Source organism: Oncorhynchus tshawytscha, linkage group LG31, assembly GCF_018296145.1.
Source record: "Oncorhynchus tshawytscha isolate Ot180627B linkage group LG31, Otsh_v2.0, whole genome shotgun sequence".
In the NCBI taxonomy this organism is placed as follows: Eukaryota; Metazoa; Chordata; class Actinopteri; order Salmoniformes; family Salmonidae; genus Oncorhynchus; species Oncorhynchus tshawytscha.
In genome coordinates this window covers 8,069,586-8,096,776 of record NC_056459.1, presented here as the reverse complement: position 1 = coordinate 8,096,776, position 27,191 = coordinate 8,069,586, and the positions used below count along the sequence as shown (strand labels likewise).

Below are 27,191 nucleotides of genomic sequence, written 5' to 3'. Positions count from 1 at the left end.
ATCTACCATGAACATCTGCCCATTTGCAGAGCTAGTCCAATGTGACCCAGTAACCTTGCCTGAAGACGTGTGTTACAAAGAACTAACCCCAAATAATTAGCCCCAAAGAACTAGCAAAATGTACAAACCTTGGACACCAGCCCTCCAGCTGACTGGGTTATCTTGCAGAGCTTAAAGGGATAGTGTGAGTTTTTTTGCGATTCGAGGAAAAGCCCTTGTTTAACCTAACCAGAGTCAGATGAACTCATGGATGCCATTTTTATATGTCTGCGTGCAGAGGAAGTTGAAGGTAGTTTGGCTAACAAGCACAATGACTAGAAGTCTACTGGAACAGCTCGCATGCACATCAAGTTCATGTGACTCTGGGTAAGTAGAAAAAGGGCTTCGTCACCTAAATGTTGCACTATCCCTTTTAAGCTCTGCAAGTTAACCCAGTCAGGTGGAGTGCTGAGGTCCAAGGTTGGTCAATTTTAAAGATGTATATAAAAAATATATATTTTACCTCCTTGCCAAAACACAATGAATGATTGAATGAAGCCTGAGGCGTGGAGCATCTGACTAAGAATCTGAGTATATATTTCTGATAGCAATGTGTGTGGTTCAGTGCATTACTTACTAGTCAGGAAGACTTTGTTTGACTTTCATTCAAATGTCAACAACCACCCTGTGCTTCCTTCTGAACTGGGGCCATGTTCTCAATCAGGTCCTCCACCAACCCTAGCTCCAGTAGCAACCTGACTTTCTCAGGAGTGACCCCCTCCCCAATTCCACTCTGCCTCAGCCGTTTGACGTCGAAGGACGACCGAGCGATACGCCTGCTTTGGCATTCTCGTGCCAGGCGTCTAAAGACCCAAGCAAAGGGCAATGATTGCCTTGCCTGTGAGCGGCTGCATTTCAATTTGAATGATAAAGTCTAATCCCGAATGCTTTGCCATTGCCGTAACCGCTCACACGCTGCCATTTTGTGCCTTTGTCATTTTCCTCATTTTTCCTGGCTTATAAATGCAACTGCCCTGACCCAGCACAAACAAGCTCCCCTATCTGCATAGCCTCAGGCTGGAGGAGCGCAGCTCTGTAATCCTCCAGGGTCATGAAGCTACCTTTCAATTAGCCAGAGGGTTAGCTCTATGGCACAGCAGATGACTATCTGTCTCAATAATCCCCCATCATTAATCAATGGGAAGCCAATGGAAGACCGAGTGCCCTAAATCCTTCAGGACTAGTACTGGGGATTGCTTTTTCCCCTCTACCCCAGCTTTGGGGCCTCTTCACTCTGTTCTGAGAGAATGAAGTTGAAACCACACACTTACTTCTCTTCCTTCCTTCCTTCCTTCCTTCCTTCCTTCCTTCCTTCCGCTCTCTCTCTCTCGCTCTCTCTCTCGCTCTTCAGCTTCCCCATGAATGACTCACGGAAACACAGAATACCTCATTTTGAGGCAGATTGCTACATTGCTATTAACTGTGTCTGTTTGTTGATCTCTATCAACAGCCGAGGTCTGGATTCAATCATCGCAGCAGATTTGTCCAACTTAAAATGGGTCTCAAAATAAATGTGCCTGTGTATAGTGCAGTCTTAGCACAGTAGTCACAGAGCTGATTGAGAATCAGTCCTTTATCTAAAAATAGAGACGTTCATGTTATGAATTTATTGAGTCTTAAGACAAGCAGATGCTAACATGTGTACATTATGTATGCGCTGTGGAATTGGTGTCAAAATAAGCCTGGTGGGGGGCTCCCGAGTGGCACAGCAGTCTAAGGCACTGCATCTCAGTGCTAGAGGCGTCACTCCTGGTTCGAATCCAGGCTGTATCACAACCGGCCGTGATTGGGGGTCCCATAGGGCGGCTCACAATTGGCCAAGCGGTGTCCGGTTTTGGCCAGTGTAGTCCGTCATTGTAAATAAGAATTTGTTCTTAACTGACTTGCCTAGTTAAATAAATGTTCAAATTAAATGTTAAAAAAAAGAAGTTTTAAGCTAAACCAATCAGATGTGTTTAGACGGTAACCCCATAATATTTGACGGACTGCTGAAGGTTTATATTATCCAGTATGCAGAGTATACACATTAACAGGGTGTTTTAGCCTTTTGCGGTGCGTTTTACATCTAGCCACATACCACCAGGCACGGTGAGAATCAATACCCGATCCAGATTCACCCATCTCTGCTCACAGCATCTCTTTTGTTTTTACGATGCAGTCATTTCTTTTCAGTAACTCCTAGCAGAGGCTCATTTCCTCCGAGCTGACATTGTTGTGGTGGTGTGTCTGAGTGGGAGGGGCCCTCTCGGAGCTACACTAGTTCACCCTTCCCTTGTTGTGTGTATCGACACATCCTAAAAGCAGCCAGCAAGTCCATTTAAGAGGACTTGCCAACTGGGTGAATACAGTCTTACTGCTGCATAGAGACTGCAGCTGGTAAGAAGGCGTGGTGGATGAGGAAGCAGAGTGACTAAGGGGGGATGTCACCGAGGGGGGATACCTCCTAGCGTTCCTCACCTCTGTAGGGGGGCGAGGGAGCAGCTCAATTAAATTCAGAGAAGAGACAGCTGTGTGTGTGTGTGGTGTGAGAAAGAGAATTAAAGAGACACCACAGTGTGTGTGTGAGCGAGGCAGAGACTGCTGTGTGTGTGTGCGTGAGCGAGGCAGAGACGTGTGTGAGAGAGAATTAAAGAGACAACACCGTGTGTGTGTTTGTGTGTGTGTGAGCGAGGCAGAGACTGCTGTGTGTGTGTGTGAGCGAGGCAGAGACGTGTGTGTGTGTGTGTGTGTGAGAGAGAATTAAAGAGACAACACAGTGTGTGTGTGCGTGTGCGTGTGCGTGTGCGTGTGTGTGTGTGTGTGTGTGAGAGAATGTACTACTGAAAGGACACGTAAAGGTTCCAGATGAAACGAGGGTGAGGTAGTGGCTGTCATTCAGTAAGGCATCTTTTCTCTGCTGTAGTTTCAGCACATCTGCCTGGCGTTCTCAGAAATAAATCATTTAGAAACTCAATATCCGAAGAGAGACCGGGGATTAAATTGGCTGTGGACTAAAATGGAGGAGTAAAGAATACATTTTGCGTGTGAGAGACTTTGTGTCCGCTCCCATATGGCTGAAAAGAAAGCGAGGGAATTGGAGTGATTGAGGAAATGCCTGGCGCGCTTCCGAGTCGTCTCCTTGAATGTGAAATGATTGAGATTGTCATGGAAACACAGGAGACTTTCAGGGAAAGGGAGAATTTGGGGTTGATGGGACAGGAGATTTGAGGTGAATGTGCATGCAGAGGTTGGGAAGGTGCTCTGACCCCCCCCAGCAGGACTTGGTACATTCACGCTCCACACATTACCTGGAGGGATTTTAATAGAAAAGAGTTAAGTGCACCAAGAGTGTGTCAACCGTAGGTTATTATTGGATATATACAGTTCTATACATATGGGTACTTTACCTGTACTGTACAGCTAGAACCTGAAGTCGTATTCATCATTATTTTCAATATCATCCCACATCCATGTTATTTTCCCTGCCTCTTTCCTTTTCGGAGAATCTCTTTCCTGTTTGCCAATTTGTGATTCTCCGAAACAGGAAAAGATTGTTCAGGTGGTATCTGCTGTTGTGCTCCTCTTCCCCTAATCTCTCTGTCGCGACAGTAATATAGGCGGTGATATAAGCTCGATGTGATCATTTTGACCCCTTTCCGGTTGATTTAGTCCTGACTCCCAACTACCCCTGTCCTATTTCTCCCTGTGCCATGGCTTTGACGCTTTCGCCTCCCCATACCCAGAATTAGATATAGACATCAAGGCCAAGCATCTCCTAAGCCCTCTGTCTTGGCAGGGCATTCCAAGCTACCCTGTATGAGGTCGGAGTTTGGAATGGATCAAACTGCAGGTGGGCTTCAGCCTCTTATAGCGTTATGTGGCTCTGAGTTGACTTCCTCCATTGGACTGGTTCCTGGTTTACAGTGGGGGAGCGCTCATAGCCTGGGGTTAAACTAACTGACCCATTTGGTGCTGGGGGGGCAGCAGTATGTTGATGTATTTCATCGTGCATGACCACAGTGCCAGTCATTACCACTTCTGTACTCCCTTTTCACTTCCCTATCTCTGTCCCTGTCCCACTCTTTCTCTTGTCTCTGCGTTGTTGTGCCCGATGTACACCTCGGTCAAAATCTCAGACCCGGGATTCGTCACATCGTGTGTCACAAAATGTGTTCCTCATTTTTTTTGTTTCTCTACCGAAACAAGAGTTGGACCGGCTCAAACTTGGCTCACACCAACCGTAGGACCGTAGAAATGGGCAACGGGGGGCTGCAAAAAAACTGCAGCTAAAGGGGAGGAATCAATCCCAGTCAAATCGCTACAACACTGATCGAGACACCACCACCTCACTGACCGCATCTCACCAGGAGAGCACCAGAACAACAGTACTACTCCTACGGAAAGAGGCCCATTAAAAACCAACCAACCCCCCCCTCCCTTTCCTCCCTCCATTTCTTTCTCTCCCTCTACCTTTTGCTCCCCTCCTCCCCCCTCTGCAGAGGCCATAGTGGACCCGTCCAACGTGGGCGTGGTGGCGGGGGCTATCATCGGCAGCCTGCTGGCCCTTCTGCTGGTCAGCGCGCTGATTGCCGTCCTGGTGACCCGCAGTCGCCGGCAACGGCGCGGCTACCCCGGCAACGGAGAGCCAGGCCCCTACGGGAACAAAGCCCGCCTCTTCGGCGGAGCTGGCAACAAGAATGGAGGCACTGGGCTCAACATCAATGGGCCCATCTATACGTACCGCGAGAGTGACCCCGGAGCACTGGCCAAGGTTAACGACTTCCACGGCCCGCCAGGCTCCAACCCCACCGCCCACGACATCCTGCTGAGCAGCGAAATGGATGAGGCGGAGCGCAGGAAGTTCGACGCACTCGACGGCAGCCTGGAGGAGGAAGAGGAGCGCTACGACAGCTTCAGCGTAGGCATGGCGCCAGCCTATCACATCCACCGGCGCGACGACGAGATGGGAGGGGTCAGCATTTACCTGGATGACGACATGGAGTCACAGCGGGACGGGTCGGTCATCTCCCGGACTGCCATCTACGTCTAGAGAGGGACGGTCAACCAACAGGGTCCAGGAGGGAGAGCTGAGGACAGGGAGGAGAGTTCACCACCAACCTCCAACCACCTGTCTGGAATGATCCCATCAACCACCCTTCCCCTGCTTACTCTAGAGACATGCTTCGCTTATGATTATTTTCTATTAAAAGAAACCACCACAGAAACAAAACAAGGAGTTGAAACTGTTCTGTAACTGATGGACAAGCAGAGTGATGACTTGAGGGCGCTGCTGAATGACTAGACGTCTCGAAGTCAGTCAGTCAGTCTACCCCAAAAATCAAACGCTGTATCTCCTCTTCAATGCTGCTTACCGCTCCATTTCATTTCAGCTTAGCAAGTGAAACGTGAAGAGTGACCGCATTTAGTAGCCAACTAATCCACGGGACTGCGAACACCGTAAAGACTTTTTCTTGGTAAGGAAACGTACCGTTCAATGTCACCTTCATGGGAAAACTTTAGACACATTCGTAGATGCTCACACTAGTTCTATAACCACTGCTACGGCAGCCTGCAGAGATGTCCTCCGGGGAACCGCGTTGTAGAGGGCAAGGAACAAAGCTGTGACTTGCTTAATGTGCATCATCACAGGCATACACAGCGTTATGTAATGGTCTTTGTATTATCAAGATGTTTGGGCCTTAAGGCCTCGTTGAAGCACATTTGGTTTTAATGACTAATAGGCAGAGGTTCTTCCCACCAACTTAGTTTCCAACTTTATTTTCATGCACTTTTCCTTCTTTCTAATGGCTTTGTGATTCTTTTCTTTTACATTTGGGAGACCAGCGACATGGTAGACCAAGCTGGGGGTGGGGTTTGAACGAGAGAAGTGGAGCGACCAGATCCGTAAAAAAGTAAAAATCCACCTGAATGTTGGCTCTGTTCATGTTGGTGGAATTTCACTGCTAAGCAGGGGTCAGCGGGTCAGCTGGCACCGTCCGAGGTGTGCTAGCCTACCATGCTTAGGGTCCAAAACCAGCTTGTCTAGTTTGCCTAGGGACAGATAACAGACCCACTGACAGATGGACAGGCACACCCATCTCTAACTGGGCCTCCTGCTCTGCCTGTCAGTTTGACCAATTAGACGGGAGCACCCTCCATTTCCCTGGCAAGTCGATCAATGCGCCGTCTTTTTAATGGCAACGAGATGTTTCGCTGCCGACGCTCGAGGATCAGAGGCAGAGGCGGAATATTTCCCTCTCTGTTTTTACCAGAACAAGCTGTTCCTTCCCCGCATGTTTAATTCAGGAGTGGAAGAAGCACAAAAGTGTTGTGCGTTACCTTGTGCGGAGGGATAGAGAGAGAGGCTGGTATTGAGTACTTGTGCGATTTAATCCAGTTAAACCAAGCTGCACATAAGGCTGAAATGATGATATTTTGCTCCGAATACAGTAGGAATTATGAGGTGGTATGAGGTAGACAGTCTATGATCAATTATCTACTTAGTCTTAGAAATACTCTCTTTTTTTTTTTTTTAGCAGGGACGGAATACTTAGTAGAGTATTTATATTTGTAATTTTTTTGCTGCGTCTGTGTGTAATCTCTTCTGGCCTTCTAAGGGGGCAGTAACACATTAAATATGCCTGTGACTGTGTGTGGGGGTATTTCTGACCATGTGCAAGGCCCATTAGTTCTAAGCCTGGCCGGCATATGTGTTTCCGAGTTCTGAGTGGACCGAATTTGACTCTCTGCCAGACCTGGAACGAGGGTAAGGAGCTAACCCCACCCGCAGTATGTTCCACTGTCGGATTAGCGGCGTACACTTTAAAGCAGCGGCCGCGCGTGGGTGTGCTGACGAGTGTGTCAATTGTGCAAGGGTGTGTGTAGCGTGATTGAACAGATTTGTGTCGGCGAGTGGATTTTGTGTGTGTGTGTGTGTATCCCACACGCTGATTCACCGCGTAATAGCTCAATATTATGCAGGAGTTGTTTTTGCATAATTTCATACATATGGATCGCTAAATTTATCCTGATTTTATCTCGGGAGTCATTCATCACTCATTTCATGCACAGTAACCTCACTGATGAAGGGGTTGGGGGACGGTGATAGGAAACTGCTTAGCACGAGGACCTGCATGGACATGAATATTTCACTGGCGGAGCTGGAGTGACTCAAAAGGCCTTTGGAGTGGTCTCCTGTGCCACCCCTTGACAGAATGAAAACTTGATTGGGTATTGGTATCCGGGCCGCTGCTCTGAAAATATTGTGTTCGACGACTCCTCCTTTGCCTTTTTTATCACAGATTCATATCACATTATCAGATCATCACCACTGTGTCCAAATGAACGGTTTGTTTTCCTTATGATGTTTTGTGCGAATGGATATAAGCATTTTAACAGTCTTATGTGAAGTGTTGGTTGTGTATTTGTTGATGTAAAAAAAATCCATTTAATGAAGTAAGTGTGTATTTATCTTCGAGGCTTCCGATAAGAAATGTTATTTAGAAGTGCTGTGTAGATTATGGTAAATTGGTCCATTAACACAGACTACTATTATGGGAATTGGTTGCAAAATAACCAATGAATACAAATGACCTTACTGTAATTACATGTGTGTCAATGCATGTATCTTGTAGCCTACTGGTACATAGAGGTACATTTATATTATCGAGGGCCTTGAACTCTAAGCTGCTCTCACCATCTTCTCCACACAAACACTCTCTCTCTCTCTTTCTTCCACAGATAAACTCACATGAGAGCATATAATCACCCTCTCTCAAGATCTGTTTCACCCATAGAATGTGCGCACACACACACACACACACACACACACACACACACACACACACACACACACACAAATATCTTTCCCCGACCTGACACACCTTGAGTGCAATGCCTCCCATTAGCAGGGGCAAGATTGTTCCTCGTTGGGCTCCATCATCATTCTCCATCTTGCTATTAAGATGAACAGAGAGAGAAAACATCTCTCTCTACAGAGGCTTAAAACCTTTAATTCCCCATTTCCCTGTTTTTAAGAAGTAAACCCAGCACCAATTTCACATGGAATAAAAAGCTACGTTTCTGGGATAAAATTACTCTCCCTGTCTAAGGGCAGTGGTGGTGGTCATTTTAAAAAGCCTAATGGGTCACGACAGCCTACAATTCACTCCCGACTCTAAACTAAAGACAACCAAACAAAGCCTTAAATTCACAATTCCACCACATGCAGTATTCCCCGTGTCCCTCGTGTACATAGTATAAATAAATCGAACATAACGTGCAACAAGCATGACTAATTGATGTGGTCATGTTAGCCCAGTTGCTGGCATAATAAGATATTCCATTTTTTCGGTTAAATTCTAAAGTGGGGTTTGTTTTTTCTTGAGCACAATATTGACAGGATTATGACCTGGAGAATATGACTAATATTAAAATGCTCCTATATTCCCAGATGTTTGTCTCTCACTACAAGCTGCTAGTATAACGATGTTCTCTGTATCGCCATCTGACATTGTGGGTGTTTCGTTCCAGTTTGTCCTGTCACATTTATTTTTGTATTCTGGTGTTATTAAAGTATGATGGATTTCTAAATATGATTCGAGTCTTGTGTGTGACGTACCGACAGCGTAGTGGTCCGTCTGTGAATTTGATTGTGTATGTAGCATGCATATCGACAATATTTTGCTTTAGCCCTTGCGGTTATTAGGTCTGCCTCGATATAGAACTGAAACGATTCTAATTACTACACCGGTGGAGGGTCCTCAGAGGAAGGAGTGAAGGATCATCCTCAGTGAATTACAGAAAAATAAAATAGTGAAACAAAGTTTTCCTTTTTAGATTAAACTAAATATATTCACGTGACCAAAGAATTTATTAAAACACACCGTTTTGCAATGAAGGTCTACAGTAGCCTCAGCAGCACTCTGCAGGGTAGCACCATGGTTTAGCCAGAGGACAGCTAGCTTCCGTCCTCCTCTGGGTACATGGACTTCAATACAAAACCTAGGAGGCTCATGGTTCTCACCTCCTTCCATAGACTTACACAATAATTATGACGACTTACAGAGGACGCCCTCCAACCGATCAGACCTCTTGCTGCATGAACTGGCATGTTGTCCACCCAATCAAAGGATCAGAGAATGAATTGAGTACTGAAAGCTACAGCTAACTAGCACTGCAGTGCATTACATGTGGCGAGTAGTCGACTCCGAGAGAAAGACTAGTTGAACAGTTTTGAACAAGAGAGGGAGAGAGAGCTAGCTATATTTCATAGTATATATTCTTTTCACTTTCACTTACTTAGCTAGTGTCAAATGCAGCTAGATTGTTTAGCCTACTCAAACACCCGGCTCTAACAGAGAGGGAGGCTATGGCTGTTCGACACTGGAACTCTCCCAAATAAAGGTAAGCTTTTGGCTTTATTAATTTACAGCCACCTGGGCTCGCTGGTGTAACTGCTAAACTGATTGTTGCTGACCACACTGTTCTACATGATTGTAGCGGGTTTACTAACGCCTTAGTTCTAGTAGCTATGCCTATGTTGACTATAACCCGACAACGATGTAGGCTGTGTGTAGCAGTCATGGTATGAAGGTTTGGCTTAAAAGCTTAATTTTCGCCTGGTCACAGACAGTGGATGTGTTCTGCACTGAAGTCCACAAGCGAAGGGAAAAGGTGAGAGGAGGAGAGCACAGATGAGAGAAGGAATTATCTATAGATATTACACAACGAGCTGTTTGTGTGTGTCTGGTATGAAAGTGAACTGTTCGTGTGTGATCAGCAGTGTATTCATTGTGCCCGATTCTGTTGGGGGAAAAAAAAGTTTCTTAAACGGTAGCGAACAAAACGGGGATAAACATACCTGAATTTGTCCAATAGAAACTCTTGTTTGTAACCGTTGGACTAATGATTACACCCTAGATCAGCTAGATGCAGGCAAGACTGTGCAAGGTGGTATTGAATGTGTCACTGTCACCATTATTACTCAAAATTCTCTCGACCTGTGCACCTACGTCGGGCTAGTTTGTAGCGACCTCATGATGGGCACAGGGAAAATGAGAGTCATGTAGTAGCCTAAACCTATCAATGTTACATTGAGCTGGGTGAATGGAGTATGAAAAGTCATCCAATATGCTGTAATAGTAATAAGGCCATGTTCATAAAAATATAATCATCCTCCCTCATCTTAAACGGCACCAACCGCCACTGTATTACACAGAGAACTGTCTGTTCTTTGTTACATGTATCACATTGTTCCACAACATCCCTATCTAGACCAGTGTAATTACCCAGAGTGCTAGAGATACCATAGGGTTATTGATGTGTAACGATGCTATAATAAACGTAGTGAAACCATCATGCCAAGACTACTGATGACAACGAGCAGTTTCTCAAGTAGATGCATTGATGGGTTCCCTGAATGAGTTGTTTACAACAAGTGGGCTGGATGGTGTTATTTTTAATGTTGGCTACATTTCCAAATGATATTGATGGACTTAAATAATGTGTCTTATTCAGACAAAACTGTGGTACTACATTGCCACAACATCCTTGACTGTAGTCTGAGAGAGATCGTTTATGGTCCTCCTGAGGCCACTTTAGGTCCTCGTCTGTCGCCTTGACTACACCTCTTTGCGGGACTCTGTCAAACCCTTTCTTCATTCGGACCTTTTAACCTTGTTGACCTAATGCAGGCGATTGTGACATGAATGGCATAGTTTCAGTTAAGGGAACGGTAGTGAAAAAAATTACCTTTTTGAAGATATCTCCAACTGGCCCCAGGGTTCTCCAACTGGCCCCAGGGTTCTCCAACTGGCCCCAGGGTTCTCCAACTGGCCCCAGGGTTCTCCAATTTGGCCCCAGGGTTCTCCAATTTGGCCCCAAAATAGAAAGACGTATGTGATCATATGCAAACATAAGTAAGGTTTTAGAATATTTGACTATAACATCATTGATCTCTTTGGTCTTTTTGCAGTCTGCAAATGATTTGTAATTAATTATGGTCTGGCCCACGACCATCCGCTCAACAAAAAATCATCCCGTGGCTGAATCTACCTGATGATCCCTGCTGTACATAGTGTGGAATAATAGTTTCCGAAAGTCAACCTACCTCAAGTCTGCTGGCATGTAAAGGCTTTGAAAGGTTAGACATTGTGAATGACGAGCAACAAACAATTACCTCAGACAATCTACAATCTTTGGGTGTCAACTGACAAGGTGGAAGGATAGCAATTGTTTTTGGCGGGGCACACAGGCTGAATGTTAAATAATGCACCAGGGCGCATAACGATTGAACTAGACCTCTTATTTTTTTTAAGTAATGGAATGTAGTTTTTCAAAATTGTGTAATCAGGTAGAGCTGACACGCACAAAAAAATGTGTTTGCATATTATTCGATTAGTTCCACGCTGTTTTGAACAGTGACTGAGATTGAACTTCTTTCCTCACGAGACCTATGTGTTAGAGAATGTGAATTGTTATGGATTTTGTAGGTCACCGTCTATGCTAATTATTTTCTTCATTAGAAAAGACCCTTTATCCCCCGGGATGAATGGAAGACAGGCATATCAGAATTCCCAGGCATGTAAAAATTCCATGCCAAATTAGAAATGAATTATAAATTATATTAAAACTGTAAAATAAACAGCCTAACACATTCTCCCATGGCATTACTTGTGGAATGTCATTGTTTATACTAAGTAGACCATAAAATTGCACTGGAATGCTGAATGCCGGAATATTTGAAATAATTTTCCTTGACTCGCCAATTATTGTCTCGCCCACATGACCTGTAGTTCGTTGTTTACCTTTGGGGTTGGGACCTTAGCCAGAGGATGGCAGGGCTAGCAGAAACGCTTGACAGTCTACTAAGTTCGGGTCTGCCGGCAGCTTGCCTGCCTACAATATATTGACAGGCCACTAATGACTCTGGCTGGCCAGTATTAATGGACCGGCAGGGCTGTGGACGGCCGCAGGGGGCCTTTCATTGAGCCCTGTGTGGACCGCCCTGGAGCCTAGCTGCTCTGCTCTCTCACCTTTCCCGCGCCACTCAGGCTGAATGGATTGACATAGATTGTCAGATAAATGGCCTAAAGCGTCTTTTCTCCAGGTCAGTCTCTCAGCGGGATGGACAAATGGACAGGATTTGCTCACTGGTTGACTAGTTCGCCGCCTCCTGAATGTTCTCTCAGTTTCTCATCAGAAACGGTCACATTTGTGTCTGTGTGGCAAGTTTTTGCTGTCAGTTGTCACAGCACCTGAGAGCTCAAATCAAAATCAAGTAACATTTTATTTGTAACATGCTTTGTAAACAACAGGTGTAGACGAACAGTGAAATGCTTACTTTCGGGTCCTTTTCCAACAATGCAGTAAATATATGGTGACACGAGGAATAAATACACAGTGAATACCAATAACGAGTGAAAATAACATGGCTACATACACTGAGTGTACAAAACATTAGGAACACCTTCCTAATATTGAGTTGCACCCCTTTGGCCCTTAGAACAGCCTCAATTCGTCAGGGCACAGTCTCCACAAGGTGTCAAGAGTTCCTGGCCCATGGTGACTCCAATGCTTCCCACAGCTGTCAAGTTGTCCTTTGGGTGGTGGACTTTTCTAGATACACGCGGGAAAACCCAGCAGACACACTAACCGGTGCGCCTGGCACCTACTACCGTACCCCGTTCAAAAGCACTTAAATGCTTTGTCTTCCCCATTCACCCACTGAATGATACACATACACAATCCATGTCTCAATTGTTTCAAGGCTTGAAGAATCTACACTGATTTACAGTGGATTTAACTGGTGACATGAATAAGGGCTCATAGCTTTCACCTGGTCAGTGTCATGGAAAGTGTTCCTAATGTTTTGTACACAGTATTTTTTTTTTTTTGCAGAAGTTTTATCCAAATCGACTTACAGGAGCAAGTAAGGTTACGGTCCTTGATCAAGGGCACATCGGCAGATTTTTTTCACCTAGTTGGCTTGGGGATTCAAAGCAGTGACCTGTTGGGTTACTGGCCCAACATTCTTAACCGCTAGGCTTCCTGCTGCCCTATACAGGGAGTACCAGTACCAAGTCGATGTGCAGGGGTACGAGGTAATTCTAAAAACAGCAGCTGCCAGGAAAAGCCTACAGTAATGTGTGATACCTGTGTGAAAGATCACATGTCCCTCGCTGTCTTTGTGAAATTAGAACATGTGTAACTTAAAATAAGCCGTGTGACTTCATCAGCAGTGGATTTCACATTTCGCAGGTGTGGCGTCTTACGCGTGAACCTGCGCATGAGGGAAAACTCAGACCTTTTGATAAGGCAAATGTAGCAACAGGATTCAATGTGTTTCCTGAGGTGCTATGGCTTACCATCTGACCTGGAATCAGCCTCCACTAACCTCTCACAGTGGTTACCTGTCAGTATCTGAGGTGATGTGGGTGAAGCTAATTGATCCTAGGACCGTGGGTAATGGACAGTCCAGTGATAGCTTTCCAGCTGATCTGGAATCAGCATTTACCAACCACCCACAAAGTGGTCACCTGTCGGTATGTGGTGTTATGCGGTCTACAGTAGCTAATCCTAACTGATCCCAAGGCAGTGGGTAATGGGTAGCACTGGCTCGCCAGCTACAATGACATGGTTCGGAACAGAGAAGCAAGGAAGTGACACTGAGACAGGGAAAGGAAGTTGACCGTGGGCACTTGGAGACTGGACATGTCATTTTTGGTTCGGCTCTCTGCACAGTGGTGACAAAAGCCAAAGGGTGAGAGATACCAAACGGCTGCTCTCTTTCTCTTCTCTCTCTGGCTTGAAAAGATAAGACCGACACCCCTGAAACACACCACTGCACCATCGCTTCTCTGGTGCCTATCGTTCCCTGCGAAATGATGGTCAGAGCACCAGTTATCGAAACCTTTTTTTTATGTTGGCTGCGAAGTGATATTCATGCTCAGTGCTGCACCAATGCTCACAGCAATATAATGTCTAGAGGGCTTTAAACTCACTACCATTTCATATACGTTTTCTCCTCCGTCCAGTACACTATCTTAAGCTTACGATTCAATTTTATATTATTTATTCAGAAAGTATTCATACCCCCCGGTCTTATTCCACATGTTGTGCTGCGGCCGGAATTCAAAATGTTTTTTTTTTTGTTTTTGTTTTTTGTTGTTGTCATGTTTATTGAAAATGCCGACTTGACTGGGCTCTCTGGCCAATTTCAATTGTTTGGACATTGTTCAATTGTTTGGACATTGTTTGGATTTTTAGAAAGAAACACACCTGTCTATATAAGGTCCCACAGTTGACAGTGTACAGTATGTCAGAGCAGAACCTATGCCATGAAGTCCAAGGAACTGTCTGTAGATCGCTGAGAGAGAATTGTGATGAGGCGTTTACAGTGCCTTCGGACCGTTTTCAGACGCCGTCACCTTTTCCACATTTTGTTACCTTAGTCTTATTCTAGAATTGTTTCAATATTTTTGTTCTAAACACAATACCCCGTAATGACAAAGCAAAAACACAGTTTTTTTATACATTTTTGGTAATTTATTAAAATAACAGATGCAGCACTCCATTGCTCTCCTTCTTGGTCAAATAGCCCTTACACAGCCTGGAGGTGTGTTGGGTCATTGTCCTGTTGAAAAACAAGTGATAGTCCCACTAAGCGCAAACCAGATGGGATGGTGTATCGCTGCAGAATGCTGAGGTTGCCATGCTGGTTAAGTGTGCCTTGAATTCTAAATAAATCACAGACGGTGTCACCAGCAAAGCACCCCCACACCATCACACCTCCTCCTCCATGCTTTATGGTGGGAAATACACATGCGGAGATCATCCGTTCACCCACACCTCATCTCAAAAAAAACTGCGGTTGGAACCAAAAATGTCCAATTTAGACTACAGACCAAGGGACACATTTCCACCAGTCTAATGTCCATGTGTTTCTTGGCCCAAGTCTCTCTTCTTCTTATTGGTGTCCTTTAGTAGTGTCATCAAGGCAAAGGGTGGCTATTTGAAGACTGTGAAATCAGGCATTCATGGTCAAATTGCTGCAAAGAAGTTTTATCCAAATCGACTTACAGGAGCAAGTAAGGTTACGGTCCTTTTTAGCCCATTTATTTGGGCTCCAGTTCCGAGGCTGGTAACTAATGAACTTATTCTCTGCAGCAGAGATTTCTGGGTCTTCCATTCCTGTGGTGGTCGTCATGAGAGCCAGTTTCATCGTAGCGCTTGATGGTTTTTGCGACTGCACTTGAAAAAAAAAAATTACAGTTCTTGACATGTTCTGTATTGACTGACCTTCATATCGTAAAGTAATGATGGACTGTTGTTTCTCTTTGCTTATTTGAGCTGTTCTTGCCATGATATGGACTTGGTATTTTACCAAATAGGGCTATCTTCTGTATACCCCTTACCTTGTCACAACACAACTGATTGGATCCAACGCATTAAGAAGGAAAGACATGCCACAAATGAACTTTTAACAAGGCACACCTGTTAATTGAAATGCATTCCAGGTGACTACCGCATGAAGATGGTTGAGAGAATGCCAAGCGTGTGCAAAACTGTCATCAAGGCAAAGGGTGGCTATTTGAAGACTCAAAAATATATTGATTTGTTTAACACTTTGTTTTGGTAACTACATGATTCCATATGTGTTATTTCATAGTTTTGATGTCTTCACTATTATTCTACAATGTAGATAGTAAAAGTAAAGAAAAACCCTTGAATGAGTAGGTGTTCTAAAACATTTGACCGGTAATGTACGCTAAAAGTTTGGGGTCACTTAGAAATGTACTTGTTTTTGAAAGAAAACTCTAGGCAGCGTTGCAAAGAAAAAGCCATATCTCAGCCTGGCCAATAAAAAGAAGTTGGTCAAAAGAACACAGACACTGGACAGAGAATGGCCTCGAACGCCATTATCCCGGAGTCGCCTCTTCACTGTTGACGTTGACTGATGTATTGCGGGAACTATTTATTAATGAAGCTGCCAGTTGAGGAATTGTGAGGCGTCTGTTTCTCAAACTAGACACCAATGTACTTGTCCTCTTGCTCAGTTGTGCACCGGGACCTCCCACTCCTCTTTCTATTCTGCTTAGAGCCAGTTTGCGCTGTTCTGTGAAGGGAGTACTACACAGTGTTGTACGAGATCTTCAGTTTTTTGGCAATTTCTTGCATGGAATAGCCTTCATTTGTCAGAACAAGAATAGACTGATGAGTTTCAGGAGAAAGGTCTTTGTTTTTGGCCATTTTGAGCCTGTAATCAAACCCACAAATGCTGATGCTCCAGATACTCAACTAGTCTAAAGAAGGCCAGTTTTATTACTTTTTAATCAGAACAACAGTTTTCAGCTATGCTAACATAATTACAAAAGGGTTTTCTAATGATCAATTAGCCTTTTAAAATGATAAACTTGGATTAGCTAACACAACGTGCCATTGGAACACAGAAGTGATGGATGCTGAAAATGGGCCTCTGTACGCCTATGTAGATATTCCATAACAAATCTGCCGTTCCCAGCTACAATAGTCATTTACAACAACAACAATGTCTACACTGTATTTCTGATCCATTTGAATGTTATTTTAATGGACAAAAAATGTGCTTTTCTTTCAAAAACAAGGCCATTTCTAAATGACCCCAAACGTTTGAACGGTGGGTGTATGTAAATTAGATATTTCAGTATTTCATTTCCAATACATATGCAAAAAGTTCAAAAAATACATTTTAATACATTTGGAATTCAGGCTGTAACAAAAATGTGGAATAAGTCAATGGGTATGAATACTTTCTGAAGGCACCGTTTATCCATTTTTGTACTTCTAAATGGATGATACAAACAGTGAGGGAAAAAAGTATTTGATCCCCTGCTGATTTTGTATGTTTGCCCACTGACAAAGAAATCCAGAAAAACGCATGTCAAAAATGTTATAAATTAATTTGCATTTGAATGAGGGAAATAAGTATTTGACCCCTCTGCAAAACATGACTTAGTACTTGGTGTCAAAACCCTTGTTGGCAATCAGAGGTCAGATGTTTCTTGTAGTTGGCCACCAGGTTTGCACACATCTCAGGAGGGATTTTGTCCCACTCCTCTTTGCAGATCTTCTCCAAGTCATTAAGGTTTCGAGGCTGACGTTTGGCAACTCGAACCTTCAGCACCATCCACAGATTTTCTATGGGATTAAGGTCCGGAGACTGGCTAGGCCACTCCAGGACCTTAATGTGCTTCTTCTTGAGCCATTCCTTTGTTGCCTTGGCTGTGTGTTTTGGGTCATTGTCATGCTGGAATACCCATCCATGACCCATTTTCAATGCCCTGGCTGAGGGAAAGAGGTTCTCGCCCAAGATTTGACGGTACATGGCCCTGTCCATCGTCCCTTTGATGCGGTGAAGTTGTCCGGTCCCCTTAGCAGAAAAACACCCCCAAAGCATAATGTTTCCACCTGCATGTTTGACGGTGGGGATGGTGTTCTTGGGGTCATAGGCAGCATTCCTCCTCCTCCTCCAAACACGGCGAGTTGAGTTGATGCCAAAGAGCTCCATTTTGGTCTCATCTGACCACAACACTTTCACCCAGTTGTCCTCTGAATCATTCAGATGTTCATTGGCAAATTTCAGACGGGCATGTATATGTGCTTTCTTGACCAGGGGGACCTTGCGGGCGCTGCAGGATTTCAGTCCTTCACGGCGTAGTGTTACCAATTGTTTTCTTGGTGACTATGGTCCCAGCTGCCTTGAGATCATTGACAAGATCCTCCCGTGTAGTTCAGGGCTGATTCCTCACCGTTCTCATGATCATTGCAACTCCACGAGGTGATCTTGCATGGAGCCCCAGGCCGAGGGAGAGAGGCTGACAGTTCTTGTGTTTCTTCCATTTGCGAATAATCGCACCAACTGTTGTCACCTTCTCACCAAGCAGCTTGGCGATGGTCTTGTAGCCCATTCCATCCTTGTGTAGGTCTACAATCTTGTCCCTGACATCCTTGGAGAGCTCTTTGGTCTTGGCCATGGTGAAGAGTTTGGAATTTGATTGATTGATTGCTTCTGTGGACAGGTGTCTTTTATACAGGTAACAAGCTGAGATTAGGAGCACTTCCTTTAAAAGTATGCTCCTTATCTCAGCTCGTTACCTGTATAAAAGACACCTCGGAGCCAGAAATCTTTCTGATTGAGGGGGGGGTCAAATAATGATTTCCCTCATTAAAATGCAAAATCATTTATAACATTTTTGACATAAGTTTTTCTGGATTTTTTGTTGTTATACTGTCTCTCACTGTCTCTCTTTGTCAGTGGGCAAACGTACAAAAACAGCAGGGGATCAAGTACTTTTTTCCCTCACTGTATATCCATTTATTCTTGAAGAACATAACTTTATTAGGATCCACATTAGCTGATGCCATAATGTCAGCATATCTTCCTGGGGTCCCAACACAGAACTAAAAAGAGATTGCAAACAATTACCATTTACAAAAAAGACATAAAAATCATTTAACAAGTAGACATTAGAGAATTAAAAAGCTGACAGGTAATGCATTTAACATTCAGTAGAATTTCGGATAACACTAGTATCTCCCCAGTCATATGGTCCATCCAGTACTTTTATTGTTTTCTTGAAGGTGGATTTACTTTGTGCCTAAGAAATGTGAGTTCAGTGATGGCTCTGTATAAAACTGTAGATGTGTCCTTGGTGGTATCAGATGCCTTGAATTTGCCTGTCTGGTTTGGTGGTTATGCTTGTTCCTAGTACACTGAGAAATACTGTAGTTTCTCGAAAAAATATAACACTCCTAAAGAAAACTGGATAGTAATGTTAAACGGGAAGCTATGAGAGATTCTGGTGCATTTTTGGTTGACGCTAATTCGTGTAGAGCAATGAAGAGCTTGTCTGGCAGCCCTGTTTTGAGCGAGGTAGAGATTTTTAGTAATTGTTTTTTTAGATACGTGCCTCATGAGATTAGTTCAACTGTCTTAACCGATCAGAACTTGAATTATAAGCTTGTTATACTCTCCTGTTTGTTAACAATGTAATTGTAAACCCACCCTATCCCTGAGCTGTTTCCCAAAAAAGTGGTGAGGTGCCACTTTATTGTTAGAACTGTTGAGTGCCCCTTTAAATCCACCGCCATGATGTTTTCTCCCCCATCCAGAACACTATATTTAGAGTACCATTACATTTATATTCTGTCCCCCAATTAACTTTCATTATTTATTCACCAAGCTATGTACAGAGTTTAGTTTCAAGCCGATTCTCCAGAGGCACAATGGTGCCGCACTCCATTCCCTCCACTTAAGTTTATGTCCCTCGCAAGCCTCCTGGGTCATCAGCCCATTGCTCCATCCGACAGACCACAATAACCCTGTTTCCGTGGCGTCACTTCAATCCAGTCATGGTTAATTGGTGTTCTTCGAGTGGTTGGTAACAGAGATTGGCGACTCGCTCCACGGAAGGAGCGCTATGCAACAGCGCCTCTGGTTCTCCAACATTCCGCTAGTCCTGTATGAGCTTTAGTATGTGTGAGGAAGGGGATATTCTTGCGCCTAAGAATAGATCTGTGAGACGGAAATGATTTTGATGCGAAGTGGAGGGTGTGTGCGCGATTGTGTGTGTGTGTTTATGTGTGTGTGGCTCCAGGCATTCTGCAGATAATTCCGTGTTTAATCCAGCACTTTCCCCGCCAGCAATGATTCCCAACAGGCAGCTCCCACTCCAGAGTTGCGCTAGATCATAACCAGGAGGAGAGATGGAGAGGAAAAAAATGACTCGCTTCTGTATGTTCTGGGTTGATTTTCCATTGTAGGTTTTTTTCTTCTAATCATCATCTCTGCAGAGGGAATCAAAGATGGGTTGACTAGGGAGTGTGTGTGGAGGGGGGTTGCTGATTGATGTGTGTAGGTCTGTTTGTAGATTTGTGTGTGTTTGTGTGCGTGGGTGGGTGGGTGGATGATTGGGCGTGTGTGTGTGTGTGTGTGTGTGTATAGGGTGTGTGTTTTGTCTCATTCTATGTATGTGTTGTATTAAACAGAAACATTTCTACAGTTTTGTGGGAATGCCTATTTTATCATTTTAGATGTTTTTGTGGGAATGCCTTTGAATTTGTTTGTTCAACATCTTATCAGCTTCTAGAGAATGTGAGGATGAGTTTGAACAAAAACAGCTTGGATTGTTTATCCTGTACCTTTCCATCAGAGAGAGCATCAAGAGGGAGAGGGAGAGCTTTTCCATTCCTTAAATATGTACCTACCAATTCAGTGAGTGGTGAAGAGCCACTCAACCCCTCTGTCCATTCTCATCTCTCATCTCTCTCTATCATCCATCTTTTCACCTGTCTTTCTCTCACTCCTTTCTTTTGCTCCCTTCACCGCCTCTCCCTGTCACCTTTCTCTGTGTTATCAGTCACTCTCACACTCGTCATTGTGCAGATCACCATATTGCTTCATATCTTGTCTTGCTCTCTCTCATTTTCTCCATCCATCCATCCGTCGACCTCTTGAACACGCTCACTCACGTTCTCATCTTGAAGACTGGGGAAATTGAGGTATTGTCATGTCAGTCTATCCCCTCTCCATCTCCTCTCCATCTCTCATCCAGCCGACAGATCATATCTCGTTGTCAGGATCTTCACCCGGGATATCAGTTTAATTTGTCTTTCATCCCTCCCTCCATCTTCGTCTAGCCACTGCCTCTGCCCGACAAACGTCAGGGTGATATAATGGAGTCTCGTATCCTCTTTCACATCACTCAATCCATATCGTCTATCTTTATTTGGTTAACTCACGGTACACATGTGATTGTGGGAGTGTACACGCACGTATGTACAGTAAACACATAAATATTCATACACACATTCCCTCTCACTCTTCCTCTTCTCCATTTTCATTACCTTTCTTCCTCTGTTTTCCCCATCGCTCTGTCTCGCGGACACATACGCCCACGCTGTCCCCCCCTCTCACACAGCAGCATCACTAACAGAATCCAGTTCATCATGGCTACGCTTTTCGAGGCCTCTTCCCTCAGCACACATGGAGACATCTTGCCACTACCTCTCACCGTCTTTACCATCTTAATAAACGAGTCCATCCTATGACTCCCATCTCTCTATTCTTCCCTCCCTGCCGTTGACCCAGCTGTCACTCCTTCATTCTATCACCCGTCCAAGACTCCATCCATCCATCCATCCATCCATCCGCTTGCGTTAGCCTGACGTGTAGAGACGGCGAGCCGAGCGTGGCTCACCTGCTCGGCCTGATTACACACGAAATCCTGAGTGGGCGGTTCGGCCCCGCGGTCTCAAAGCACTGACTGCTGGGTAATGGGCACCCATGTGGAGCCGCGCACCCAGGCGAATATCCATTAGAAGAATTGTCGGACCTTTTTGTATCTCGGTTTCATTGTCAATTCCTTTGAGGAGGAATGGGGTTATTGCTTTGTCTTTGTTTTAGGTACACAAACGCACATGCATTGTATCTCTCTTACATCTTTTTCTCTCTCTCTCTCTCTCTCTCTCTCTCCTCTCTCTCTCTCTCTCTCTCTCTCTCTCTCTCCCCTCTCTCTCCTCTCTCTGATCTATATGTCATGACAGTCGTTACTGAGAGCAACAGCAGACTATACAGTCTCCCCCTCCCCCACGGACACAGTAACTAATAGGGAAGTCAAACCATGCCTCTATCCACAATTAATGACCTGTTGTCCCCATGACTGGGTGGCAGCACTGTAAAACCCCTGTATTTTACTGTCATTTCTGCCCTTTCCGTTGTGCCTGCCTTGTACCCTCGTTATTACGCCCCACGACCCATTTCCCGCTGTACTGGCGTCAGTGTTGTGATATGTGCCCTGGCTTCTGTCTGTCGTGGGGATGCCATCTGAACGGGCTGGCAGTCTGGTTGTCTCTCCCCCACTGGGTCGCCGCTCGCCTGGCAGAGCGCGTCTCGCCGTTTGCTGTGTGTCACCCATAAAGAGGAGGCGGGAGAACGACCTTCAGGCCAGAGGGAATTGTAAATGGTGCAACGGGGATCTTTATCACTATGTTAATGCTATACTCAGTTAAAGCTATACAATATCGTACAAAATGCTTTAATTCAATTCGAGGCCCAATCTATTCAATCTCATTCAATATGACTAGGGAGTGTGATCAGGATCTGGTTAATACGAAGTGTGCTGTCCATAGTTAGAATAAGGTTATGGGGTACAATACTAGCTTTAATTAAATTCAAAGCTCATCAATCTATTCAATCAAATTCAATGTAGCCTGCAGTGTATGAATCCTATACAGAAGAATAACATGATTCCTGTAGCATAGAGCATGAGAAAAGGGCTCAACTCAAAATGGACTATTGTCAATGTTCACTGTTTAACAGGTGACTCTTTTTTGAAGTACTGTAGAAAATCATCGAGATCAGCACAATAATACAGATCAGTGTCAAACTCATTTCCCCGAGGGCCGAGCGTCTGGATTTGATTGAGGAATTAAGGTCACAGATTACAAAGAACTCCCCTCACCTGGTTGTCTAGGGCCTAATTGAAAGGGGAAATCCCAAAACCAGCGGACACTCCTTGTAATGAGTTTGACACTCTACCCTGGGGCTGCATACTGAAGAAAACAACACCTTGTGCAGAAATTACGACATTTAAAAAGTCTTAACGTTATCACCAGTTCATATTTTTTTCGAGTTACATTGTTTTGGCAGCACAGTAAAAATGTAGTTTTCTCGCATTGGGGGTCCGACTGACTGATTTTAGCATTGTCTGCAAGGCCATATGAGGCGACACGTTACCCAATAGGCAAGTCAGTGAGTTACCACACATATTCAAACTGCCATGTGGGTCTATGGGTCTCTGTATCCTCTGTCCCCTGGGTTTCCCTATGTCATACCCGTTGTTGTAAAGGAATTACACCTTTATTTAGCTGTGTGTTGCTGTATTCCGTGGAGTGCTTGTTTGTCCGGATCATGTCTTGGACCAAGAAGATTCGCCTTCGGGTCATTGGCGTCTTGCCCTATGCACTTAACGGCACGGAGATGATTACTGTAGTGCCTGCTGGGATTCGCATCACTGTGTGTGTGTGAGAGAGAGTGTTTGTTCTGGGGAAAGCAGTTTCGAAGTAGAGTCCACAACGGTCAGTCCTTGCGCTCTGTATATAGCTTGTGTGACATTTGGAACTCTCACAATTCTGTTTATTTAACACGGGTCCTCTGTGCATTGGGGTATGTTCACAACACACGCCTGAACTTGCGTTGTGTGCTCAGAGCGTCTTCAGTTTGTTCAGCGCATAAAGGCATTTCCAGACGCAGTGTGTGAGCACGCTTTATTAACGCGCATGTGCTCTCCATGCCGACGATAATAATTAGCGTTGTGTGTTCAGTGTTTGTGGCGTGTTGTGCACAATAAGCTCTTACGTTTATTCAACGGGGCGCGCCGCCGCCGTGTGTGTTGGTTTGGATTTCCCCTGTGTTCAGGCACTTTAGCCAAATGCAATGTGCCGCATATGATTATAGGCCCAGAATTCATAAAGCCCGTTTCAGTGTTTTCCCATTCTCTTGCGCGCTTTCTCCTTCTGTCCTCCCCCTCTCTCTGTCTCTCCCACTCCTCTTCATTCTTTCTCTCTCCTACTATGAATAATAGAAGAACCTGCTGCTTGCCATGAAATAGCAAAAAGCCCAAGAGTGTTAATGCTTTTGGGAGCCTGGTTCAGTCAGTGTGTTGATGTGCCGTGTTCACTGGGAGGACTGAGGAGGCTGTGAGCTCCAGGTCGCTTTATTCTGTGTACGTGTCTGCTGCTGTATGTACAGTAAGCAACGTGCGCTGTCGTGTCTGCGTCCTGCCGAACAACCAACTTCATTTGTATGTTGCGTGCGCCCCTGTGTGCGCGTTTTTGACAGTTGAACAGCACTATGTCTGTTTCTGCTGTGTGTTGAGGATTCAGGATGGACTAGTTTTCTTTTCATGCAGAGGCTGTGTGTGTCTACAGCGTGTAATAATTGTGTGTGCGCTCTGCTGTGTGAGGAATGACCAATGCAACCCCTTGCTGTGTGCATGGGATCTATTGTACATTCTGCATCCATGCCTATGTCTGTCGGTGTTCTGCATGCATCTCACACACCTTGCCATGTTAATCATAATCCATGTTAATATTCAGTGGGGGGGAGGGGTTGACTGAGTGTCATGGGGTGTGAAGATGGGGGTGTAATCAGTCCCCCCCCAGTGCACCATGACAGTACCCCATCATCATCTGTGTGGAAGGAGACCGACATGACATTGGTGGAATATACACACACAGATCCACACACATTCCACACGCGGCAGATGGGGAAGAGAGACATAGATCGGAGGAGAGTGAGAAAAAGAGGAGGATGGAGACGTCTGAAGCACCCGGACAGCTGAGAAGGCCAGATGGAGAGAGTAAGAGAAATGGAGAGAGATCGGTGGAGGACTACAGAGCGCTTGGTGTGACCTGAGGGGCCATTGGGGGCCGGTGTGGGCTGCTGCTCACATTTCCCCAGTTGGTGAGTTATCAACCCCATCCCTCTCCCCCTCCTGACTCTCAACACATTTCTCCTGATTCCCCTCTCTCTCCACCCCCCTCTGTGCTCCTGACTGAGTAGCCCTCTCTCCTGTAGTCACTTTCTAGCAGTGGAAACATGCTCTGTCTCTGGGGAGGCTTCCTACCCTCTGCCCAAGGGCTGTGGAGGAAGAAGGGGATGTGTATGTTTCAACTCTGTTGAAGGGCTGTGGAGCTGCAGAGTTATGTTCTGTTGAATATGGCTTGTGTGTCTGTGTAAACTGTAGATATGTAATTGTTTTTGTGTCTATTCCATCTCCCCTCTGCTTTGTTGAGTAGCGGTGGAGATGGTGTGCTTGTGTGTGTAGCTGTATCTCTCTCTCTCTCTCACTGTGTGTGTGTTCTCGCCTCCGTCAAAGGGTTTCTGGTGTCCGCTCCTCTCCCTCCTCTCCTCCCGCCATTGGCTGCCCCTGAAAGGCTCCAGTCTCCTCCTAGGCCTTAGCGTTAGCGCTAGCTTAGCTAGGCTGCCTGAGCACGGAGGCTACCACTAACATGGCCTTGAATATAAATCACTGTTTGTTTCATGTCGGATGCCTTAACATCACATTCCTTCTAAGGCCAGTTGTCATACGGCCGCTTGACACTACCTCACATTCCTCCAACCAGGCAATACAACTTGTTTTATTTGGCACATTAGCCACATGGTAGAAAATCAATAGTATTTTTATTATGTAGAGAGGACCATTGTATTCAAGAAGACCTTGGTTGTGTTTGTTGTAAGGGTGTTGGAGCACATTGTATTACCATTGAGATGGGAAGAGCGCGATGGTGAGAGGAATGTGCAGGATTCTTTCATGACTTTTGGCCCCAATTATGCTAAGGCACAGAAATTGCATACAGAGATTATTCTATAAAGACTGTATGACTCATTATATAGCACTTGTGCCAGATTTTATTTCACAAACTGTAAAAGAGGGCTATGAAGAGCCTGTGATCGTTTACGTGGGTTAAAACCCATTCAAACGTAGCAGTTATGCACTATATATGCAAGGCACGCAATGCAAATGCCATCTGGTGCATTCCAAATTCATTCCTATTTAAGTGCAGTGCACTTAAGTATTGTGTCATTTTTGGTAATATCCCCATGTTTTTTTGTTTTTTTTGCACTGTCAGAATGCAAGCTACAGTAATGTGTTTGTTACACACAACCAGTCAAACTATTTAGGTCAACGGTATTACAGTGTATAGTAGGAAACGTGAGGTTTCCCTGAGCCAGTGTGTTTTTTGTTGTTGTAAATGTATGATATTCACTGGAAGTTTGCTGTGTATGGTCATGTATGGGTCTTCTGTTGCAGTCTTGATGTTTAGTGCTGCAGCCCAGTGGCTGGCATTGCATGCTTGTTACCAACGTGCTACGTAGCCCCGAGGCTGTGTATCTGAGCGTATGTTTGTGTGGGTGTGTGCACCTGTGTAGGTGTTTGTGTGTCGTCTCCCCAGCGTTAGCACTCCGCTTGCCTCCGGTATCCACAGGTAACCGGGTTTGACATGCTTCAAAATCCTCGCTTTGGAATGCCAGGGTTGCGCTAACCTGCCAAGATGTCAGGGAGATAGTTTTGCGCCCCCTTATGCATAACCCCCCTCCCCAAATGACAAGACCCATTAAAATGCGTTGTGTGTTTTCCCATGTGCATAGACAGGAGAGGATTGCGATTTCTAGATTTTTAGCACACAAGGCTTGGCAGGTTGTACGTTAAAGGTGTATTTCCAGTGAATTAGACCTACACACACAGGATGTCTTACTTCTCCTCTTTGGAACTCCCCCTGCTGTTTTGAGCAACATCTTTGTCTTTGCAGTCTTGAATGCTTTTATCTTCCTACTTTGGTGACACGAGAAGGTGCCGGTGTATAAAGCTACTTTAATTAGGCACGGTGACACTGGAGAGCACAGTTTATTGTGTTAATGACCCTGTTGATTTAAGGTGTGTGTGTGTGTGTGTGTGCACCATATGCATAGTGTGTGTGTGTGTGTGGCAGACCTGGGAAGAAAATGAAAAAAAAGGATCATACTCGAGGTAGTGAATATAGTTTATAGTTTCAACTAAAAGACGTCAATTTACTTCGATATTCAAATACAGGCCTCAGAAAACCAAATAATACTTGAAAGTATTTGAATATATGCAAGTTATTTGAAAACAAAATACATTTATTTGATGGCTGACAAATATTTTATGAAGAACCAAACACTACAGTAGTTACATAAATTAGTGTAAATATATGACCAATAGCACTTGGTTTGGAGGGCTCTCAGATATGAATCTTAATATAGACTATAGCCTAGAATTAAATGCATGAGGAACATGGAATCACCTCAACGTTAGAGTGAGCCACTGTTGCAGCTTCCAAATAACTAACAAATATATTTTCCGAATGAGTGAGACACAACGTAATACACTGACACGTGACATCAAATTCTTATGTGTCGTAATTTTGCGATTATTACAATAGCAACATTGTTCTTACATAGGACATTGGAAATTGCTTTTATAATTGTTGAATAAGGAAGTCACTTCCTCTTGTGTACAGTACTTATAAAAACTCTCAGGTCATTAAGCAATTAAAATGCATTTACCAAAGTGTTATATATTATTTTATTACACAGGCACAAGAACAGT

General features: G+C 44.6%; 1 protein-coding gene across 2 annotated transcripts in view; it reads left to right on the top strand.

Annotated features, from left to right (window-relative positions):
* Positions 1 to 27,191, top strand: part of LOC112229823 (poliovirus receptor-like) — an 80,639-nt gene that overhangs the window by 35,945 nt on the left and 17,503 nt on the right. Inside the window, exon 7 of one of the 2 annotated variants that reach the window (XM_024395901.2) lies at positions 4,518 to 8,610. The exons of the other annotated variant lie outside the window; for it this stretch is intronic. Within the exon in view, the coding sequence (XP_024251669.1) occupies positions 4,518 to 5,068 (551 nt within the window). The 3' untranslated portion in view covers positions 5,069 to 8,610. Of the gene's footprint in view, positions 1 to 4,517; positions 8,611 to 27,191 lie in introns of those variants that run through there. 2 annotated transcript variants of the gene reach the window in all.